The following is a 17104-nucleotide window of genomic DNA, read 5'->3' as shown; positions in this document are numbered from 1 at the left end:
TAAAACTTTCCTGTAGTTTTATTGCGCTGCACTACGTGTTACTAGCTACACCCTGCATAAATATGTCTCCTGACGAGTTGACCTTTTTTTTTTTTTTGGCTAATGATGGTTTGACTTATTAGTAGCGCACGACCTGATCGCCGCACATATAGAACACTGAAGAATGGAGAGCTTAATAATTTGAATCATCCTAAATTTGTCAATATAGAATAGGGAACGACATCAATGGAATGAATGAAATGGATATGAGTTTGGACTTTTGAAGGTGGGACATTAATTAAGGATAGGAGAAAGACTAACGGCCTCGTTGTTTCGTGAAATTAAGCATAATCAAAACAATTTATTAACAATTAAAAAAATAATTTATGGGTAAAACTTTTATTTTTTTCTCATAGTGTCTAAAATCAAAGACTGAAAAATAAATTACGATAAAAAACTCTAAAATCAACTCTAAAAATTTAAGTTTTAAAATTCAAATATTAACTTATATCCATAAACATAAGTGAAAAGATGCGGCTAACCTTCATCGGTAGTTCAGTACACATCAGGTCGGAGTTGACCATTTTTTTTAGGGTAACTCCAACAAAATTATATAATTTCTTATTCATCTCCAATCTCCTAGCCTCATTCGCGGCTAGCTTTCCCCTGTTCTACGAACAAAAGGAGTTCCCTATTAACAGCCATCAAACTATCTATTGATGCCTTATTAACCACTAGCCTCCATTATCAGGTTTGAAGCTTGCAACATACATACCTTAGGATTTTCTTGGAACTGTTTCAAAAAATTAAAAAATAGAAATATAAACTTTTCACTGTGCCGCTGTTTTGCCCAACCATGGTGTGATACTGCCCACAGTGTTGTGGCTAAACCCTTATAACTGTGGCATTGTTAGTCGTGTCACATGTACTGACGTGTCATAAAAGGTTCAGATATAAATATAATTCAAAATTTCAGAGAAACTTTAGAAAATAAAAACTCCCTATAGATCGCAAACTTGCAAATATTTGATACATCTTTGTCCTCTTGACCTTGTTGTGCAGGCAATGGCCGGCAAAAGTGTTGTAATCTAGAAGAAAAGGCAGCCAAACAAGGGATATACATATACATGAGGGTACCAGTTCATTGAAAGAAGCTAAATTTGCTTGCTAGCAATTGTCAACTTTACGATCAATTGAAGATATCTTCCCCAGTTGCCATGACATTGACAATCTCCTCTTTTTCCATAAAAAATTATGAATGATGCTCCTCTGACATAACTTCTCTCTAACTTGGTGGTTGACATGTGCATCTACATCCTTCGTCTCATCTTCTTCTAGATTTGGTTTTTATGCGAAGAAGAGAGTATGTTAGAGGAAAAGTAAAGTCGGGTGATCTCCATACGAAAAAAAAATATAATGCAGCAATGCATAACAAAACTGGCAGCAATGTACTACATTGATGCATTAATTGGTACTACTATGTGGCAGTTGTGACTACTAGCCGTAGCAGGCAGTGCCATCCAACCAGAAAAACGTGTGCCAACTTCTTCCTCCTACGATTAAATCAAAATCCAATCCGAGTCAAGATTTCTGAACCCCAGTGGTGGTAAACCCAGGAGAAACTCGTGTCCATGGTCGCCATTCATGTCAAGCAAAATATTTCCTCATCGTCATTAGCGATTCGGCCTGATCTGAAATCTCACGGATTAGTGCAGACGATGATGATATATCAAGATCGTTATAATATGTCAGGCAGCTGAGATCGAGCTCGTCAACGTAGAGATCTCCGATTCTTTCCTCTCTTTCTTTGTTTTTTGGCAGATCCGGAGAAGTTAAAAATGGCCGTGTCAAACAAGCAAGAAAAAGAAGGCTTTTGATGGTTCATCGATCGGTGTCACCATGATCCTTGTTACCTAATGAGATCTTGATCAGTTTGTGTTTGATCCTCGGATTGTTTTGATCATGACCTTCGATATCGATCGGTCTGGCTTGAGGCTTTTTAACACCATATCTGGATGAATCTCTAGCGCTTGTTTTTTTTTTCAGAACTATTTGCTGCTTGAAATCTTGTGAAATGATTGATCAAACTAATCAAGGTTCTTAGTGATGATACAGATGAAGGTTCTCAATTAATTTTTTAATTTACATAAAAAATACACTCGTACAACTACACACGTACATCACGTTTATGTATCCATAAATATACCTTTTAACAGAGGAGATGAATTTTCATTGCTCGGTTGAACATCCACTCTTTTCTTACATATCATCTAAATAGTCATAAAAAACTTTTAAAAAATAATAAGATGCTTTAATATGAGGTATATCACTCCACATCCACACATGTTCAAATTCAACTTTAATAAGCTGTAACACAAATAATAAATTAAATTGAACATTCATAATTATATTTGTTACAACTTGGTGACGTCGAATTTAAACTTACATGTTCGTATAATGATTATATCATATTACTTTATCTCATTATTTTTATTAAAAAAATTGATAACCATTTAAATAACATAGAAGAAAATAGCGTATATCTAATCGGAAATACTTTCCCCTTTTACATACACAAGGAGATGAAGGCCGGTGTGTAATCCCAAACTTCCAAGTGCATCCACTTGGGTCAAATGTACCAATGACTTTGTACTAACTTCTTTATAAATACTCTTTACAACTAAGAAATTTGTTTGATCATAAAAATTGACACCGCATTTCTTTTTTGAAAATTGAGACCGTTTGTTTGATTGGTGCCACCGGTGGTGTTATCCTTTCATGGATCCACCCTTACTTGACTTCACTAAAAAATTCTACTGCAATGCTATACTGTATTAACGTACTGTGCGAGTGCCTAATATTTATTGGCACAGGTATATATTTCATACTGAGCACTCACCGTTTTTCATAGTTAAACCTGGATATTATTTTGCCTGACTTTTTATATTTTAGTTCTTTTTTATTTTTTAACAAAATTAGAACCTTGGAAAAAAAATCTATTCTAGAAATGAATTATTTTTCAGCTCTAGTATGAATTTTATACCCCTATAATTATCAAGACAACCCAATAAGTAACGTGGCCAGCTTTGTTGCCAAAAAACCTAGCGCCGAGGGATAGGCGCATGCCTCATCGGTGCTGAGAGGAGAGAGAAGTGACGTGGAGGGAAAAGAATGGGGGACGAAGGGGTGCGAGAGGCCAAGCATTAGTGCAGATGGACTGACAGGGAATTTTTTTAAAAATAATATTATTTTAATAGAAAATCTTAAAAAATCGTAATTTTAGAGGTCTGTCAAACTGCCATAGTTCGATAGGCCCCTATCGAACAGGGGTAGTTCGACAGGCCCTCTACAGGTACTTGTCGAACACCACATCGTTTGACTGAGGCGGTAGGGAGGCTGTCAACCTTTGGCAGTTCGACAGGGGGACCTGTCAACCTTTGGTAGTTCGACAGGCCCCCTCAACGCCAGGTGGTAGGCCCTGTCGAACGGTGGGTGTTCGATAGGGTCCCCTCTTGAACAGCATCAGTTCAACATGGTCCAAATCGAACATCCACTGTTCGACAGGGTGTTAAAATTGTGATTTTCCACAGATGGCCTCTAATTTTATGATTTTTTATTAAAATAATATTATTTCTTAAAAAAAATTCACTGACAGGCTCTTACATTATGAATCTTGTATTATAAAATAAAGGGAGTAGTTTTTTTATATAGATCCATTTTTAAACAAAGTTTTTCTACTATAGCTCAATAATAACTTGGCATTACCATAGCTCGGTCGTAACAGAGCAACTGTCCACCACCAGTTATCCAGTTAACGATTAAAAATCAGCGAGCTTTTCGCTGAATTTTCCACATATAGATCTATTTCATACTGGCTCGAAAAGTCGCCGAAATCAATAATACGGTACGAGGACCGACATTTTCCAATGTGATTTTGTGATAAATGATAGATGATCAAGGCAAGTTGGTCATGCATGTCAGCAAGAAAAATTTAAAAGTCATGGTCAGTGTCCGGGGATGTAGAATTAATAGGCATTGATTAGCCTAGCTAGGTTAATCACGTCTTAGTTTAGTTCGTCATCATGGGAGATGCAGATCAAAGGCGTATCTTTGGAGCCGGCCAAGAGCTTGATACCTCAGCGAATCTCGCAAATGACGACATGGAATGGATATGTGTAATTTTATACGTGTGTCACAACAACAGAGGACATGGATTTGAATACAGTTGGAAACTAATCGAAATTCAATTTTAAATCATCTTGTCACCGGCCGTATGCTATGTGGTATAAAGATTGTTGCCACAATAGTTTTTGTTTATCTCACATTCTTTTTTATTTTACTCCGCATGCATGTTCCATATTATAAGATGTTTGGCTCTATTTAGATTCACATCAGCTAGCGAGATTACGTGGGTCTAAATAAATTAGAAGTTTCAGACCCCTTTCTATTGATTTTAGAGGGGGAGGGCGTCTTCACAAGGGCTCTAATAACTTTAACGGGGATAGCGAGGGCTTGAGCCCTGTCGCTCCATGTTAGATCTGTCCCTGATTCACATAGATCAATGAATATGTTTTATATTTATATAAATTTATAATTCATTAATATTTATATAAATCAAGCGAGAGCCAACTCGATCATCATATAACATGAAGCATAGGTAACGCGCGGAAGAACATTGATACTCTCCATTACACATGTTTGATCACTATTTTCTATCCATATATTCATCAAACGTATGAGAATATAAGTAAATCAAAATATTTTTTTGACAAACTAATATTATTTTTATATCACAAATCTTATTTTTTGGCATATATTAGTGATTTAAACATAAAATGGTATCTATCTAAAATCAAAGGGAGTATTGACATTTTTTTAAGTTTTTGCAGAACATATAGCTCAAAGGCATATGTAACTTACAAGCTGATTGATCATTTGCACCACTTTTAGAAACACAGAAATTTCATCAAGCAAATGAAAATAAAGATAACATATTTTTTTACCTCGACCGCACCGAAGATTTCAAAGATTTGTTTGGTCAGAGATGCATGAGTGTGGGTCAGCCCATAATTAATTTAGAATCCACTCTAGTTCAACTCAATAAATTAAGGTGATGTTAAAAACAATACTTAGATTATTTGATTGAATTAGAGTCAGCCATGAATTATCCGTGGGATGACACATGCTGATTCATATGTTTGGTATTGTCGAGGCTCTGAAAAGCCCATTTTCTTTTATTTTTGAGGCTTTTCTTTCTAACTTTGAAATGGAAGTTTTGTATAAACACTTCGATTTATATGTGAAAAAAATATTGGCATTGCAAAATTCTCTGAAGTAATTAACTGTTACATGTGTTTCAAAATATAAACATTTCTACGTTTTTTTTTAAAAAAATGCATCTAGACAAAGGGATATCTATGCATATTCTGGAAAGCACACAAATGGAGGGAGTATGTTCTAAACACATCAAAACACAACATAATAACCACAAGCTAAACCTAAGCCATGACGACAGTCAGCCATTCCCTGTATTAATTTGGCCACTTAAGTACATAGGTTAACTAACTTGAATTTCTGAAGCAAGTGAATGATGAGGCACTAATTATCTAGAAAGTTTGGCACATATACATAGTGGGGAAAAAAAACACATTCAAAACGGGGTCAACAAAAACCAAGTCTTCAAACACAACAGCACAAATGTACAAAACCAAATCTGCCGTATATATATGCACGTACGTACGTACGTGCAATAATTATCACGATGATATATATATCGACGGTGATGTTTGTGCATCGATCATCGAATTGCATGCACGGCCAATAAGGCCCAATTGGTCAAGTCTTCTACCAGCTTGCTTTGCTTGCTGGTCACCGATTCATCGTCCAATTGATCGTCGCATCCTCAGAGCAGGTGAAGCCAGTTATAAACATATTTTAAAGAGATAAGAGAGAAGAGAAAAGAGAGTGTACTATTAATTTGTAGCTAACTATAGCACGAGCTTCAAGACGTCATGCATGTATGACATATGAGACCATGAATTAATATTTTATAGATAAATATTATATAAATTGATTATTAGATTAAATTAGAGCTAATAATTGGCTATACTATTGAACTTGCTCTTATCAGGATCTGATACAGCAAGATTTGTTAGAGGGAAGAGAGGATCTAGGACACTGTGCCCGTTTTCTTGCAAACGCATGGATGTGTACCGGCCGGCCCAGCTAGTGTATAGTTTCAACGTTTCGTTGCGTAATCGATCGATTAAAGTTGCATGTAACTGGTTTCGATCGGTCGACTCCCTCTTGCAGGATGATGTGCAAATCGATCAATTAAAGTTAGGTTATATTCTTTTGTTGTTTTGTTGATAAAGGATAAAAGATTATTAGATTTTTTATAGCTATTTAATGGTTACAAAAGATGAAATTAACTAATACAAACTTATAGATATACTTTAGAAAAGTAATTGAGATGATGAATTTATATAGGAGCTTTTTAGAAAACACGTTTAGCAGTTTGAAATGTGTGTACACAGAAGCGAAAATGAAGTAGAGAGAAGAATGTAACCTTAGTCCAAGTAGAACTGGCATGCTTGTATACTTCTCTTTTCTTGTGAAGAAAGATAAACTTATTTTAGTGTCAAACTTGCAAGAATATCACTTATGGTGTAAAGGTTAGGGGTTGATTGTTTGTTTTTTTATAGGAAAGTCAAATGACATATTTATAAATAAAAATAACTTATGAATAAAATTATATATATATATATTCTTAACCATCTAAGAGCCAAGTCTAGAAAATAAACTTCAATGAAAAAAATCTCAAAATTAATTATAAATTTTTAATGTTGAAAATTTAAATTTAGCTTATAAGTATAAGCAGAAGTGAAAAGATAAAAGTCTAGGTGGTGTCATATATATATATGATGTTCTTGTTGACAAAAGCTTCCTAAATTCATATTTGATCAAAGGGAGCATTGTCCCCGTACCAAAAGGGAATTGGACATGAGAGAGAGCGCGTGTCATCAATAATTTCACAATAGTACCTCTCTGCAAATAGAAATACAACACAACCATGATGAAATATCATTTGTTCCAACAAATAATAATATGTAAATTGAATATAAATTCTTGAACCTTTGAGAAAGTCTAATATTTCTCACCTTGATTGCATGCCTATACTTATAGCCTCGTGATAAACCTGGTAAATTCAGTACCAAAAACACTCCCACCCACTCACAACAGATACTCCCTCCATCCCAAAACAAATCAAATCTTTCACTTTTTACCTATAATGATTGACTCTTTGTCTTATTAAAAAAATTACGATTAATATTTTTATTTTTACTATATGATAAATTATGAATAGTGTTTTACGTGTGACTAATTTTTTTAAGTTTTTAAATATTTTCAAATAAGACAGATGGTCAAACACTACACAGAAACCGAAAGATTGGTTTGTTTCGGACGGAGTGAGTGCATACATATAGACACACGCAATTATTGGTCATATGATATGAATCGCGATATATGAGTCGATGAATGGTCACGCAATTCCACTAGTCCAGCGCCACATTGAGGTTAATTTCTAAATCATATAAGTTAATGACTTACCTAATAAACCCTTGTAATGGTTATAGAAATATAATTGAACAACAGAAAATGCATTGTTCAGTTTAAAAAATAGAAAATGCGTTGGAGTTTCTATTATTTTACATCACTATACTCCTACGTACTTGTGTTTAAAATTTGGATTTTGTTACAACCCAAAGTCAATTAACTAGAGATTTTGTGATAAATAAACGTGGATGAATAATTAATGACTCAAGTACCTCTCGTTAATGAGAGTTGAAGGGTAAGGCTGGAAGAAATTTGATGTAAAATGGTTGGAGGAAAAAAACGGTACTGCTAGAATACTGGGGTCCTTGTTTAGCTTTTTCAGAAAAAAGACAAACGACATATTTAAAAACAAAAAATAATTTATGAATAAAATTTTTATAAATATGTTCTTAGCGATTTAGAATCCATGGCTAAAAACTAAACTACGATGAACAAACTCCAAAATCAACTTTAATGTTAAAAATTTAATTTTTGGCTTATAAGCATAAACAAAAGCGAAAAGACGAAGGTGTACGATTATTATGAGACAAAATGTAAACTATATAAATACCAGCTATTATGGGACGGATATAGCAGATCGCACACAAATATCATGAGTATATACCACACTTGTTGTTGGTCAAAGTTACATTTCCTTTTATGGTCAACCAAGATCTTGAATTTTAACCTTCCAGAACAAAATAATTCGAATTTTAGCCTACAACATATGTGGGTGAATCCGAATGAATCGTGACCCCACCAACATGAGAAACGACTCTACGACCACAGAATTAATCCACCATCTCGGCTAGGAGGACACGCACGTTAGGCAGAAGATGACCACGGAAAATTTAAGGCATAAGAGAAGACTGAACACTTCCGGCACAAGATGACCTAAAACTGTGTGATACATGGTTGGCTAGCTGGCTACTCCATCGGCTCCAACAACATATACCTATCTACAATTGGATTATATATATTCTAATACTATAAATCTAGATTAGATAGAGTGTAAACTGATAGTACCAAGGTTAGTGTTCTTTTATTTTAGATTATCGACTTTTAAGTACGCTTTCTAAACTGCTGAAAGATGTATTTTTTTTAAGGTTTGTGTACATAAGTTAATCAACTCATCTTTATAGAGTTAATTTTATCATTTATAATTTATGCTATTAAATAGCTGTAAATTAAAATCAAATGATCTTTTATCTTTCATCAAGCAAAAGAACATATCCTTAGTATACGTCTAATCCAATTATATATTGTCATATTTTAGAACAAATAGAGTAGCTAGCATCATAGCGTTCGAATTTTATCTCAAAACATAACTATTTTTCTCCTTTTATCTAGAAAAAGATCGTAGGAGAGTCTCCTATGACATTACTACTCTAGATGCTCATTGACCTCTAACAAAATACAATCATCTATTTTTCTAATTTCACGTATTCTTTTCATTTTAACTAATTACAATCACCCCCATCTAATTTCACCCTTCTTTTTTTAGCATAGCATGGTACAAACAAAAAACACAAGTGTTTATAATGCACATATACTCACCTATATGAATATACATTCACCACTGCACCATATCCATGTGAGCATATATAAAGACCAAATTAGTTTATCTTGAAATTAACGAAGTCACCACCATCTTGCTAACCATGAGTTTATAAGAACAAGTACAATAGCAGGCTATAAATCAACTATAAGTATAATTTAAAGAGACAAGAAGAAGAGAGAAGAGAAGTGATATACTAATTTGTAGTCAGCTGCATGCAGCACGTGCTCCAAGACACAGTGTGCGTATGACATGTGAGACTATTTATTAATGTTTTGTGAGTAAATAAAACTATTAGATTGACTATAAATGAATTAGAGCTAGTAGTTGGCTATACTATTGAACTTGCTGTAACCCAGCTAAAAACATATTTTAAAGATATATAAAAGAGAGCAGTGAGCTATTAATTTATAGCTAGCTACAGCACGAACTTAAAGACATAATGTGTATGACATATAGGTGTAGGATCGTAAAGGGTCTTTCTCACCTCAAAAGCTAGTCATTGAGGTAAGAGGCTCCCCTACTTATATCATAGGTCATTTGCCCCTCCACAACCAATGGAGGACTATTCAATAATATGACCATATATTAATGTTTTGTAGGTAACTATTATATAAATTGACTATTAGATTGACTATAGATAAATTGTAGCTAGCAGTTATACTATTGAACTTGCTCTTACTCGGCTGCAAATATGAACATATGTGTCCGATCCGTTGTCTTAAACTAAAATGGGCACAAATTCATCCGTGTACGTATTTAATCCTCATAAAGAAGCTCGAGAATTACTCGGATTTTGTGACGGATGGGTAGCTTTCATGGGCAGATGCATGGATGCAGAGGCATTCAGACGCTAAGTAGGCTGACACGCTACTGCTCCTGCTTAATTTGCTTCGGTGCGTGTGATGAGAGGTTATGTTTCCAAGATCAGCATACACACGCAGGCAGCACCTATACGCCAGTTGATCGATCTGTGTGCATCCAGCCATATGGTGTAATTATATGGAGAGTGTATACACATGCACACACACCGACCATCAATATTATTTTAAATACTCATTTTAAATACAAGACAAATTATATATATATATATATATATTATGCAGGAAGTCTATATATCTCAGTATATTTACTTCCTTCACGTCTAAGATGTAGAAACACTTCTATAAATATTTCCGCTCTTATCTAGCAGAAAACACAAACTTCATATATTCATATATAGTTGTGTCGATCATTCATATGAGATTTAATGGTGCGTATATATTTTTCTAGGTGAGTGCATAAACAAGTATGAAGGTGTTTCTGCATATAGAACATGAAAGGATCAGTAACTACACATAATAGTAGGATCTAATTTTCCTATATAAAAACTATATTCTACTCGAGAAGGACCTAAATAATATCATAAACTTATTAGATTTTATAAATTTATTTTAATATAAATTATTTACCTAAATATTAGAAGTTTGATCAAATCTTATCATAAAGGACAAATATATTTGACTGGAGGAGTATATAATACTATACATATTTTTTTACAAAAATAACAATGGTTCAAGAAATACGATATCCGTCGGATTGCAACGTAAATGATAACTAAAAAGACCTTGATTAGATACGACGTGTTGCACCTTGCAGTGTGTACACTGGACGTTCATCTAATTAATCAAACCTACCTTGTCGCGTACTTTGGCATGCATGTGTTGTAATTAGCTCATCGATGGAGACTTGCATATGCATCTGTTCGTCCATGGAGGCATGTCTTTAAAAACTGGCAAATTAACCGAATTTTGACATGGCTTAGAGGTTTCCAGTATTCTGAAAACGTCACAAATACATGTGTGTATCGTGTACCTGGTCATGTCACTGCATGCATCATCTATAAGACCACATGCCAAGTGTTTCTACGCGCGTATTCTCAAACTAAGATTGGCTTATTAGTCACGAACAAACTTTAAATTTAAAACAGTTGATTTTGAGTTTAAGTTTGCTATAGTTTATTTTTCAGTATTGACTTTTAGTCGTAAATAGTAAAGATATTTTTAAAAAATATACTTTTGGTTCTATGGCTTATCAATCGTGTCTATCTGAGCAAATTTTCCTTTTACATTTATGCTTCACGAGGACAGTCAGAAGTTTATATAAACCTTAAACTTGGTTATATTTCTTCAAAAGCATTAAGGTTGTTATGCTTACGAGTTAATACCTTCGTTTCTATCACGCCCCAACCCTAGGAACCCACCTAGGTCGGGTCTGTGCCCTAGGACATTGTCCTCACTCATGCGCACCCGAGAAATGACTTCCCGATGCCAAGCACACTTAACCTTGGAGTTCTCTCGAGATAAGCTTCCGGAAAAGAAGTTGCAACTTGTTGATATGAGTATCTATCAAATCCTATTAAGCCTTGGGCTGGGATGTTACAGTTTCATAATGTAATATGTTTGACTTTTTGGTTGCAACGTTTGATCATTCGTCTTATTCAAAACTTTAGTACAAATATAAAAAATAACAAGTTATGGTTAAAGTTATTTTGATAATAAAGTAAGTCACAAGCAAAATAAATGATATTTCTATAATTTTTTGAATAAGACAAATGGTCAAATATTGCAAGCAAAAAAGTAAAACATCTTACATTATGAAACGAAGGGAGTACGGTATTATGAAATTATTTCGTTTTGTTATGTTTACAGCATTATGAAATTTGTTGAGGATAATATGATAATTTATACATATGTGTAGTTATTTGAAGTCATAAGAAATGGTAGATATTATATAGAGTAACGGAAGGGATATATATATATATATATATATATTGCTTTCTCCTTTTCAGTACACGTGGCAGTTAAGTTATCCGGTGCTTACCAAAAATCCCAACTAGGAAACTAAATTCTTCAGAAGATGACACAAGTTAATTATTTTCAAGATTAATTACATGGTTGACACGCATGCACAACACCAAGAGTAAAAGCTGTTCTGCTGTGGTTGATCAAAATGACATATATCCATGTCTCTGCTGAGGTAGTATATGTTGTCTCACATGTACCCTAGGTTAAATTTTTATTAGGGGAAAACAACATAAGCGTCAAACGGCTAGCAATTTAATTCCAAACCTAGTCATCAACATGCTTTTCTTAATTTAATTTACTGTGATGGTCACAGAAGAATTTATGTCATGCAGACGCAGTCATATGCGTCCTAGTACTTTGCAAAACCTGACAAAAGTAGTGTATGAACTAAAGATAAGCTTAATAGCAATGGCTATATATAATTAATTATTGTGCACTCAGATTTGCTTATTGTTATCACTATGAACATTAGTCTCTGAAAAACTTGTCATCCAACAGGCGGCCTAACAACTGACTGTAAGTCTGGATTAGTTAGTTTTGAACACATTTCTTACCTCAGGTAATTAAATCTAATAAAGATCACTTGTTGACTAGGATGTCACAATCAGGTAAGGAATTGTTTGCTAGTTTTATGTCATTTTCTCCAGTGTTTCTTATGAGTGATAAGATGACTTAAAGTGACATGAAAGCTTAAAGAAAATCAGTGCAAAATAAACTACGCCGTGCTATTCTATCCCCTTTGCTTTGTCAAAGAAAATTTATTTACTCCTATAGGCATTTATCATTTGTGCAGTGTGGAACCTTAATTCAATTAATACAAAGACTTATTTGCTTCATCTGGTCTACAAATGTTCAGTATACCTTTATTAATACAAGACCACAAGAGTTAATCAAATGTGATCATCTATTATATAACTGCATTAACTATATTCTATATATATAAAAAATAAGTACATTAATTATACATGCACATCCGACCAAAAACTACTTATTAATTGCGTAAATACATAGTATAGACTCTTTTTTAATCCAAGTTAGCAATAAGAATATACTTTATGATGACACATACAAAGGTAAACTCAGGTATGATTTTTTCATTAATATAATAATATTTTTACTAGTTTCTTTTTTATTTATCCTTATGCAATAAATATTTTTTTAATAAATACTAAGAGTTAACTCTAAGATGTTATCATGCATAACAATAATTTTTCTCTTTCATTCTCTCTTTTCTCCGTGTCACCAAATTTATTCGCATGTCAATTAGCAGAGTCAGCTAATAAACACCTTCGTATATGTCCTTAAACCCCTGCACTTTTATATTATTATTATTATTATTATTATTATTTGGTCCACAGTATAAATCGAAAGTGAATATCACCTCACTACGTCAAGTCAAGGGAATACCATTGTGTATAATTGCTTCAATTTTAGCAACAAATCTCTTTGATATAAATGTACACACATAGATGATGAATCTATATATAGAGAGAGGTGTGCGAGTGCAAAGTGCAAGAACACAAAAAACACTCTCATCATCTCTCCTAGAGGATTAGAGTGGGTATTAGGGCGCTTAATCGCGTCGGTAATGGCGGCGATTTACCTGTTAATCGCGGCGCTAATCGCCTCCTCCACCACCCATGCACACCGCGCTGATCCATTGGCCGCCGCCCCCGGCCTCGCGGTGTCCGGCAAGCTCCGGACCGATCCCAACGCCACCTTGCCGGCGTCGACGGACTTCGGCAACATCACGTCCGCGCTGCCGGCGGCCGTGCTCTTCCCGGAGTCGCCGGCCGACGTGGCGGAGCTCCTGCGCGCCGCCTACTCCGCGGCCGCGGGGCGGCGCCGGCCGTCGCCGTTGATCACCGTGTCGCTCCGCGGCCGCGGCCACTCCACCATGGGCCAGGCCCTCGCCCCCGGCGGCGTGGTCGTCAACATGCAGTCCATGGGCGCCGGGCCGCGGATCAACGTGTCGGCCGACGGCACCTACGTGGACGCCGGCGGCGAGCAGCTGTGGATCGACGTGCTCCGCGCCTCGCTGCAGCGCGGCGTGGCGCCGCGGTCGTGGACCGACTACATCCACCTCACCGTCGGCGGCACCCTCTCCAACGCCGGCGTCAGCGGCCAGACGCACCGCCACGGCCCCCAGATCTCCAACGTCTTCGAGCTCGACGTCATCACCGGTAATCTCTCCCTCTCTCTCACGCCGCCGGCCATGCACCACGCCGGCAAGCAAACGCCTCTAATTATATTACGTGCACCTCACTGTCTGCAACTCGTTGCTAATTTAATCCCGTCTCAGCTTAACCTCCCCACGCATACAAACCTCGTGATCAAGAGAACTAACCCTGCAAGTCTTCAATAATTATGAAAATTAATTACGTGATTAATTAGCTATACTATTAATCTTGCTAACTGAAGTAGTCTACATTGCAGTACGTAGATGGTATCTCATTCACTTTGTGCTGGGTTTAATATATACTTTCACATATCTTTTCGCTTTTCGTTATGCTTATATGCTAAAATTTAAATTTTTAATTTTAAATTTGCATTTGGTTTGAAATTTTTTCATCATAGTTTATTTTTCAGCATTAACTTTTAGGTAGTGAAGAACATGTATATAAAAGTTTTATTTATAAATTATCTTTTGTTTGTTAATAGTGTTGTTTGCCTTTTTCCTGAAAAAGCTAAACAATCACCCTTTTTCACTCTACACTAAGAGTATATCATAATAGGTTTCACTAGAATTGAAAGGAAATCTTGTAAATATAAGATAGAACTTATAAAACTTCTTGAATTTTAACCATCCTTGATCGAGTTTTATTCAGATTTTTTGAAATTTCATAAAATGTTCATAATTTTGATGATGTATGATGGTGTTAAATAAAACTTATTTCAATATAACCTGGTACAAATGAAAATATAAGCCAACACTAGTGCAAAGTAAAACGCGAGCATTTTACCAAGTGTAAAGTGCAATTTACTCTCAGCGATATATAATTAAAGGTTGTAATTAGTGGGTACAAAACAACTTAGTGTTAGTGTCCAGCACTCCATGGGTGGCAGCGTCTTTGATAAGTATTCCTAAATATTTGATGTTGTTGATTTTTTTATACACGTTTGACTATTCGTCTATTCAAAAAATTTATATAATTATTAATTATTTTTATATCATTTTATTTATGGTTAAATATTCTTTTATGCATATATATAGCTTTACATATTTGATAAATTTTTTGAATAAGACGAATAGCCAAACATTTATAAAAAAAAGTTAACGGTGTCAAACATTTGGAAAGAATTGGTGGCTCGCAATGATGCGTTGACTTAGGAAAATTTTCCGGGATTAATTGATTGTTTGCATGAGCAACGTTGACTTGGTTGGTTGCAGGGCAAGGGGAGATGGTGACGTGCTCCAAGGCGGTCAACTCGGACCTGTTCGACGCTGTCCTGGGCGGCCTCGGGCAGTTTGGCGTGATCACGCGCGCGCGCATCGCGGTCGAGCCGGCGCCGGCGAGGGCGCGGTGGGTGCGCCTCGTGTACACCGACTTCGCAGTCTTCTCTGCCGACCAGGAGCGCCTCGTGGCGGCGCGGCCGGACGGGACGCACGGGCCGTGGAGCTACGTGGAGGGGACGGCGTACGTGAACCGCGGCCTCGCCGGGGCGCTCAGGGGCGCCGGGTTCTTCTCCGACGCCGACGTCGCCCGCATCGTCGCGCTCGCCGCGGCGAGGAACGCCACGGCGGTCTACAGCATCGAGGCGACGCTCAACTACGGCGGCAACGCCACGGAGACGGCGTCGTCCGCCACCGCCGCCGCCGCGGCGTCGCTCGCCGGGCTCCGCTTCGAGCCGGGCTTCTCCTTCTCCCGCGACGTCTCCTACGTGGAGTTCCTCGACCGCGTGTACGGCGAGGAGGTGACCCTCGACAAGGCCGGCCTGTGGCGCGTCCCGCACCCGTGGCTCAACCTCTTCGTCCCGTCCTCCCGCATCGCCGACTTCGACCGCGGCGTCTTCAAGGGCATCCTCCAGACCGCCGACATCGCCGGACCTCTCATCATCTACCCCGTCAACAAATCCAAGTACGTACGCCATCACCACCACCACACCCTCGATCATGAGCTAGCCATGCACGACGTTTGATGAACATCTCATCTGACCACCACTTGTTCGTGCACAGGTGGGACGGGGAGATGTCGGCGGTGACGCCGGAGGGGGAGGAGGAGGTGTTCTACATGGTGGCGCTGCTGTTCTCGTCGGTGGCGAACGACCTGGCGCTGCTGGAGGCGCAGAACAGGAGGATCCTGAGGTTCTGCGACCTCGCCGGAATCGGGTACAAGGAGTACCTGCCGCACTACAGCGTCCGCGGCGACTGGGTGAGGCACTTCGCCGGCGGCTGGGACCGGTTCGTGCGGCGGAAGGACAAGTACGACCCCAAGAAGCTGCTCTCCCCCGGCCAGGGCATCTTCACCTCATAATCATCTCCACTGGAGTGCTAATTAATTAGCTGCCAATTTATGGTTAATTAATGATTAATTAGCAGTTAACTTTTAGCTGGTTAATTAATTGATTAATTAACTAACCTTGTGGAGAGTTTAATTACTGTTGATTAGTGACAGTCACATATGCATGTTCATGTTGAAAATAATAACAAAAAAAAAAGTGGTGTAGCTCCTTCATCTTGTATAATGGGAGGACCGGAGGATGAGATTGAGATGGAGCAGCAAGCAGCAATAGAAAAGAATAAACCACACAACTTAATTGACTCATGTACGTTCCTCTGTTTGTAAAGATATACCGCCAATTACGACAGATGTTTTACTGTTTATTACTCTCTCCGTCCTATATTTTTGTTGTCTTATTCGACTTTTTTAAAATATATATACACACACAAAAGTATATTTAAAATAAATAAAATATTTAATTATTATGTAAATTTTAAATAAAACGAATAGTTAAATATGTATAAAAAATCAATGGCATCAAACATTTAAGCCAGGGAGAGTAACATGTTACTTCCCCTCTTTGGGTCTCTTTTCTCTATTCCTATATACAAAACTATGACGAAATTGATTTTTTAAAGAAATATGCATTTTAGAAAAAACTGAAGTTGAGTACGTTGAGTCCT

At 36.9% G+C, this 17104-nt stretch overlaps 1 protein-coding gene across 1 annotated transcript; it reads left to right on the top strand.

Moving 5' to 3' along the window:
- Positions 1-13402: 13402 nt before the first annotated feature.
- Positions 13403-16788, top strand: LOC102719344 (cytokinin dehydrogenase 1-like). Its single transcript, XM_040527535.1, has 3 exons — positions 13403-14162; positions 15371-16058; positions 16157-16788. The coding sequence occupies exons 1-3, from the start codon at positions 13568-13570 to the stop codon at positions 16452-16454; spliced, it is 1581 nt and encodes a 526-aa protein (XP_040383469.1). The 5' UTR covers positions 13403-13567; the 3' UTR covers positions 16455-16788.
- The last annotated feature ends 316 nt before the right edge of the window (positions 16789-17104 follow it).

Source organism: Oryza brachyantha, chromosome 1 (assembly GCF_000231095.2).
Source record: "Oryza brachyantha chromosome 1, ObraRS2, whole genome shotgun sequence".
Taxonomy (NCBI): Eukaryota; Viridiplantae; Streptophyta; class Magnoliopsida; order Poales; family Poaceae; genus Oryza; species Oryza brachyantha.
The sequence above is the reverse complement of the archived record's forward strand: the minus strand, read 5'-3'. Positions and strand labels throughout refer to the sequence as shown.